The sequence below is a fragment of the Nestor notabilis genome, unplaced genomic scaffold (assembly GCF_000696875.1).
Source record: "Nestor notabilis isolate BGI_N333 unplaced genomic scaffold, ASM69687v1 scaffold11876, whole genome shotgun sequence".
Taxonomy (NCBI): domain Eukaryota; kingdom Metazoa; phylum Chordata; class Aves; order Psittaciformes; family Psittacidae; genus Nestor; species Nestor notabilis.
Genome location: NW_009931547.1, coordinates 2,897 through 10,468, shown reverse-complemented (window position 1 = coordinate 10,468; position 7,572 = coordinate 2,897). Strand labels below are relative to the sequence as shown.

The following is a 7,572-nucleotide window of genomic DNA, read 5'->3' as shown; positions in this document are numbered from 1 at the left end:
TTTTTGGGGGGGTGGGGAATCTAACTAGAAAACACTGAAATGCAAGGAAGCAAAGAAAATGAAAAGCAAACTAGAACTATCCTGTAATTAGTATTATTTCCTAACCCCCATCCGTTTATAAAAAGTGAGACAGAGTTCTTATTTATAAATTTCATATAAGTACAAAAATCTGCCTACCACATTGTTGAAAACACCATGTAGAAGAGGTGTTAAATTTAGTACCTTTCATACAGTGGTTTCAATTCAAGAAGACTTTTTCTAAATGAGAATAAATTTACATACCATATCCAGTATCAAATGAAATAGTAAGTGTCAGACAGGCAGACATAAATGCTCATAGTTTTTGGTATTTTCCAAAGGGAAATTCACACGTTTAGCTTTTTTTGTTTGTAGCTTTTGAGTATGAACATCACAAGTTGGCACAAGTAATGCTAGGATGTGATTTTTACAGAGCATTTCTGCTCGGCTGCAGTTACTTTTGATTTGCAGGTCTATGTAGCCGTACAGTTCCTGAGACCGTAAGTTTAGACTTCATGTCACCTGATAATATTCTTCTGTACTAGGACATCATTGCTTTACTGAATTGCTGACTTGCTTTCGCACGGCAGGATTAAGATGCTGATTCTTGCAATCAAAAATAAGTATTCTGTCTGTTACCCTCTATAAATAAGTAAACATTTGTTAATTTACATTGCACTTTGCAAAAATGCTTTTGAAGAAACCATTAAAAATTACTATAGTGCTTTTCCCATTTTCATTCATACCAAATAAAACACCGGATATTTCTAACTGTGAAAAACTCTGGTGTGTCATCAAAACAGCATATTCTTCTCTTTATTTAGAAAAAGAATCCATGCATAGACATGCAGCCTTCTACCCATTTCTTATATTCCACTCAGAAATTGTACTTATTCTCCTTCAAATCCCCCGTTTTATTATGTTACTCAATAAAAACCATAAATCATAAAGCCTTTTCAACACATCCAATACCCTCATCTGCCCATTTGATAAGACTATCCTCTGAGCTATTAACTTCTATTGGCACATCTCTTTGGCCAAATCAACTGACAAAAGCTGGACTGTAACTGAATGTCCAGCTCCTCTAATTGTGCAATCCTTAAAATGACAAGTCATTAAGAAAAAGTCCCCTACTGTAACACATTTGAAAATCTCTCATATACTTATTTAACCAGAAACACAGTGCTCAAAGTGTCAGTTTTGGGCTAATGTTTTGACTTTTTTTTAATACATAAAAGGATTCAAATCATCCAAAATCCCCATTCACTTTGAATAGCTGAAGACCTTTTCTATTGCTATTTTCACCTTACCAGTTCTAACTGTCTGATTAGGCTGTTGGATGGGTAAAGTGCATAGTTAGGGCACAATGCAAACAATAAGCTTAACTTACTTCAACTTCTTTGCTTTCTCATTGGTAGCATTTAACTTCCTCAGCCTCATACGTTCCCGCGGTGTCATCTTCTGTACTTCAGACAGATCCTGCAGAGTTTGCAGATGAACTTTCCTCTGCCTGGAATTGAATACATGCAAGCCCATCTTCATAATAAAACTGTAAATATCATTACTTTGATTTGATTTGATATTGAAACATAGTTGACATTTCAACTGGAATAGTTAGAAATCCACAGGTTCTAGAACAGATTAAATAGACTTTCATTTGGAAAGCAAATGTCTCTGTTCAGATGAATTTAAACTTAGATTCATGAAGAGCGTGAATCATTTCAGGCATCTTGGGTGAAAATGGAAAAAAAGTAAAGTCAGCTCCTGGAAAGAATAAATGTTGAAGCACAATGAAATATTTACCCTGGCAGGCTTCATTATTTAGCATATTCCAAGTACAAAGGCAGGCTTTAAATGAGAACCACAGGAAAAAGCAACATAAGCCATACATTTTACATTGACTGTTACAAGCTGTCTAGCACAGAAGAGAACATTAATGTGTCTTTAATGACAGATATAATTATCATGTTGGCCTCTTGAATTTCTGGTCCTAATCAATAATAATTTACCAGTAAAATGGTCTCCATAGACCATCTCTGAAAGCTGAGCATGAATTATTGACATATATATCTCAGCTGCATTTATCAACACAGGAGATACCTGTATCAGAAAAAGGATATTAATCTCAGATTTTTATCCTGCAGTAATTACAAATCTTAAAACATAGTTTGAAATGTCTTAGCAGTCATGTTTCCCTTACTCAAATATATATTTATTATACCATGTAGTTATGATACCAAGTATTCAAGTTACTATTTTTGCTTTTCTGAGATAAATTCACTTATGATCATCTAAAAGCCCAGTTTTATTACCATACAAATTGTAACACTCCTTTTGGACTATCATTCTGACATCAGGATTTTAATAAATGAGAAGTTCTCATTATGTCTTTTAAATGTTGACTATAGAGGGAAATAGTGTAAAGATATGAATATTAGTGTAAAATATGAAAGGCTAAGGACAAAGACAAGAAGAGTTCAATTATTCATAAGTATGGAATCAAGTCTTCAAGTATGAATAATGTAGACATATTTCTTGTCCCCTATAAAAAAAAAATCTCATTTAAATTATAAAAATCTCTTGGGGAAAAAATTGTTTTTCATCCAAGTTGAACCTGAACTTGTAGTTTTATACTTCATTATTTAAAATGTATGACTTGCATGGGACTGGAATAAAGGAAGCCATTAGAGGCCTTTACCAGAAGAAACTAGATTCAACTACACACAGCAAAAATAATTCCTGGTAAGAAAACAGAAATCATAAATATAAAGTAGCAAGGATTAAGGAGTACACCATAACAAGCAGCTCCCTGTACACTCACAGAGACTGCAGTATTGGTTCATTACAGCAGATGTGGGAAATTCACTATGTTTAAGTTATTTCTCCTCCAATTTTCTCTTCTCTACCAATTCTCAGGTACTTCTATTTCATTTGGCTTCCTCTTTAGCTCTGGGATTGCAGCAACTATTTGGCATTTTGCTTACCAGTAGCCATACAAACAGCTGATATTCTCATAAATACAATGAAAGTCATAAGAAGATGATGAGTTCATGCACATTCCAAACATTTTGTCAAAAATAGTCAGACTGAAACACATCTGAAGATAATTTATAGTGAAGCTTCTCCTAGGATATTATTTTTTGGTCAATTTGATGCTCTGAATTTGAAAACCTCAAGGTAAACTTCCATGCTCAATCAAAACCAGTTGTCATCCATTGCTCCACAATTTTTAGGAACTCTGAACCTCTGCATAGAAGCCGCTGGCTTTCTATTTTCTTTTAGCACATCTATAACAACATGGTATTTGCATTTAGAACTTACTCTTCATCTTGGAGACCAGAGACTTACTTTTAAACAAGAACAGGTACAGATTCTAGGATATACATGAATGTCCTCCCCCTATGATAACTCTGTCAATACATGATGTGCATTTGGACTCAATACATTCAAACTAATGACAATGGATCAGATACGGAACACAGTATATATTACAAATAATAGAAAGTGGCTTTAGCAGACTGTTGTAGAAGTTTCTGTATGTATTTTGCAGGTAAAAATACTGCTTCCTCAAAGAGAGAATGTGAAATCTTGTACCCACAAAATAAAGGCATGGATTAAAATTTTCTTGAAGATTCTGATATTTTATGTTTCAATAGGCATTAAATACCCAATATAATTCAGATAGAGTTGGCATAATAATTGGGCAACATTTCATTCCCCCCAAACTACTCTAAGGAATATCTCTGCAGATAACTATATTTAATTTGAAGAGACAGGAATTGGTGCAAAGTTAATTGAATCACCTTGAATACAGCAGCCATAGACAAATGATACATCTAATACTTCCTGGCTGTTACATATCTACCTGTCTGACTCTTATTCCCAATATACTAGCAAATGGTTACTTCTAGCAGATCATTAGAATAGTAAGGCAAAAAACTTGACAGCAGTCTCAGCTGGCTCCACTTGCCTTTATTTATTTAGGTAGTTGTTACTAGTCATAGAGGTATAATTTACTGTTGCATTTTACTTCTATGCTTTCAAAGTTCAATAACGTATTTATATTAAAGGTACCTATTTATACCAAAATGTAGAACTTCAGCCTTATAAAAAGACAGGGGCTCATCTGTCAACAAAACAGAGCAAGAACAGAAGTGACAGGGTGGAAAGCCAAACCACAATTTCTAGAGATGAGAGCTTTACAGATACAGTCCCAGTAGTTACACTGGGTAAAAAACACGGACAGATTTTGCTGTGTAGAATTACACTGTCTTTGCTCTGCTTTCTTCCTACCACCAATACTAAATAACACTTTGGAAAAGCTGAAGCTGGTCACCTCTCCCAAAGGGATGCTTGTGAGCAGCAGAATTGGCAGCATCTAAAAAGTGACTACAGCCACAAAACTGTCAGTCCTCTCCAAGAGCAGAGGTCACAAAAAACCACTGTTGAAGTTTTGGCAATTATTTAGGAAAAAGAAACAGGGATGTCCACTGTATCCACACAGACTGTATCCACACCACAGACTCCTGATTCTGAGTGTGCTAGCTTCTAACGGAGCAAAGCCATGTACAGAAAACTCAGGGACAGCAAGCAAAGGGGAAGGTGAGCTGCTATCAAATCTACAGAGCTCATTTACAAAGGCAAAATGAAACTGCCCATGCTGACATTTGCTTTAATCAGTGCAGCACTGAAATTTAATATAGTTCGTCTCTTTCATATATATTCGGTGCCTAAAAGAGAGATCATATGTGAAGGCATTACTGGTGTAAGAACCAAACTAGTCTTAGTTTCTCACTGTAGTTACAAGAAAATAGAATAGTATCCTACGGATATATGAGCTGAATATTAGTTTAAGTGTTTAAGTGTATATGCTTTTAGTTTGGCGTCATTTAGGAAACGTAGATTTCACACTTAATGATTATTAGCTACACAAACAGCAGCACTATAAATTATCATGCCATAACTAAAATGATGATCTAAACCTTCAAAATGTGAAGACAAAGGTCATAATTTGCATGTCAATGAGTACTAAATTAATGTGCGCATATACTACATGCATGTGCAATTTACACAGTTGTATAATAAAAAGACTTGATTTGCAAATCTTTCCCCCCCCCCAAATCTTAACCATGCATCTCATTAACGTTGTTGCTCCTCTGTATTTCTGGGGAATGGGGTCCTCTAAATATTAAGCCCTATGAGAAAACACAACTGTTTACAACATTATATTATTTGGCAAGACTGTAATTTTATACATAGTGGGTATATACAGCCCCTATACTGAGCTGCATCCTCAGCAGCATGAGCAGCAGGTCGAGGGAGGGGATCCTGCCCCTCTTCTCTGCTCTCCATGAGACCCCACTTGCAGCACTGTGTGCAGGGCTGGTGTCCTCAGCATAAGAAGGATACGGAGCTGTTGGAGCAAGTCCAGAGAAGGCCACGAGGATGAGCAGGGGCTGGAGCAGCTCCTGTATGAAGACAGGCTGAGAACACTGGGGCTGTTTAGCCTAGAGAAGAGCTGCGTGGAGACCTCAGAGCAGCTTCCAGTGTCTGAAGGGGGCTACAAAAGCTACTGGAGAGGGACTCTTCATCAGGGACTGTAGTGATAGGACAAGGGGTGATGGGTTTAAACTGAAACAGGGGAAGTTCAGGTTAGATAAAAGGAAGTAGTTCTTCCCTGTGAGGGTGCTGAGGCGCTGGCACAGGTTGCCCCAGAGAAGCTGTGGCTGCCCCATCCCTGGCAGTGTTCGGCCCCACCCCTGGCAGTGTTCAAGACCAAGTTGGATGGAGTCTTGGGTGACATGGTCTAGTGTGAGGTGTCCCTGCCCATGGCAGGGGGTTGGAACTGGGTGATCTTAAGGTCCTTTCCAACCCAAACTATTGCTGCCCATAAACCAGTTAAAAATACTTACACAGAATCAAAAATGGGAGCAGCTTCTTTCTGCCAGTTCAGTGCCTTGTTTTTCACAGTCATGTTTGTGAACTTCAACTGTATATTCTGTAAGGAAAAAAGATAGGAGTGGTATCAATTCTTGCGGCTAAAGTGATACAGATTCTTCAGCAATGACCTAGTACACTTCTAATGCAAAAACTGACTGAGCAGTTTTCTTTCTCACCTTCTTAGAAAGCCAAATAATATATACACTGAAGCAGGGGCCAAAAGAGCAAGACGCACTGTTTTCATTAAACTATGACTAACCAGAACAGTTTAGAGATTGTATGTACCCAGGCCCAAATGATCTGCACTTGTTCCACATAAATGCCCATTCTCCTTATTGCTTACATCATTTAAAAAGGGATTCATTCAGGATGTAAAATGACAAGGGCTTCATTTCTCACTGCTTCAATACCTCAGTCGTATTTGGAATTTAGCTCCGGAAGTTACCTGGATTAATGTTTCCATGAACTGCTAGCGCAAGACATTTACTCTGCCTCTATTCCGCTTTTGCAAAACACATATTCAAACAGTAAGTATACAGCTGTAGCTTTTCTTTATATACCTTTAGTTGTTCATCAATATAAGGGATTTTAAGGATCTCTGCTGCTGTTGGTCTCAATGAAGGGTTCTTATTTAACATGCTGAAACATTAAAAACCAAAAGTCATAATTATGTGGTTTTCCAAATTTACTTTAAAAAGTGCTATACAAAGAAAACATCATACCTGCACAGCACAGCATTCAGCTTGCTTGGATATCTATCAGGAAGGGAAGGGGTATCACCCTCTACGATTTTTAACACCACAGACAAAAAATTGTGCCCACTGAAGGCATGATTCATACAGCACATCTCGTACAAAATACACCCCAGAGACCTTGAAGAATAAAACAAGAATAGTACAAGCAATATTTTCGGAAGTAGCATGCATAGTGACATCACAGTAAGTAAAATCACAGTTGTTTTCTCCCAGGAAGAGGATATTTCATTATCGTGTTATATTTTCTATCTGAAATTATTTATTCAAATCACAAATCAATAACTTTATGCACAGGAGATATCATCATTCTGTTTCTGTAAGTGCTGGTACACACTTAAAATCTGTGTGTAAACACACATATTCCTATATATACATACATTTATCTCTTGATAATTTAATGGTGAAAAGTTGCTGTCCTGTTTGATCTAGAAACAAAGACTGTTTTACAGATCAATGATTGATAAGCTGTTTTAAAATCACATACTTAACTGAGTAGCATCATTTGTAAGTATGTAGTTGTCAGCTATTTCTGAGATAAAACTGAAATTGCCTTAAGCTGTCTCAATATGTTTCACAATACCTTTATCTTCAGTGGTTCTACATTAGCAGGATAAAATGAGATCATAACGCTTTACATTGCTGTAACTTCTTTGCACCCTATGCCTTCCTCAAGGAAAGCAGTGGAGGGGGAGATACTAATCTCTCTCTGGTGATCAGCAATAGGACACATGGAAATGGAATGAAGCTGCGCCAGGGAAAGTTCAGATTGGACATTAGGAAAAGATTCTTCACTGAGAGGGTGATTGGTCACTGGAACAGGTTCCCCAGGGAATTTGTCACAGCGCCAAGCCTGTCAGGA

At 37.0% G+C, this 7,572-nt stretch overlaps 1 protein-coding gene across 1 annotated transcript in view; it reads right to left on the bottom strand.

Annotated features, from left to right (window-relative positions):
• Positions 1-6,830, bottom strand: part of LOC104406862 (serine/threonine-protein kinase Nek11-like) — a gene marked incomplete at its 5' end in the record, with an annotated part of 19,655 nt that extends 12,825 nt beyond the window's left edge. The window contains 4 exons of the mRNA XM_010015970.1: positions 1,409-1,528; positions 5,931-6,016; positions 6,519-6,597; positions 6,681-6,830. Of these exons, the coding sequence (XP_010014272.1) occupies positions 1,409-1,528; positions 5,931-6,016; positions 6,519-6,597; positions 6,681-6,830 (435 nt within the window). The remainder of the gene's footprint in view (positions 1-1,408; positions 1,529-5,930; positions 6,017-6,518; positions 6,598-6,680) is intronic.
• Between the last annotated feature and the right edge of the window lie 742 nt (positions 6,831-7,572).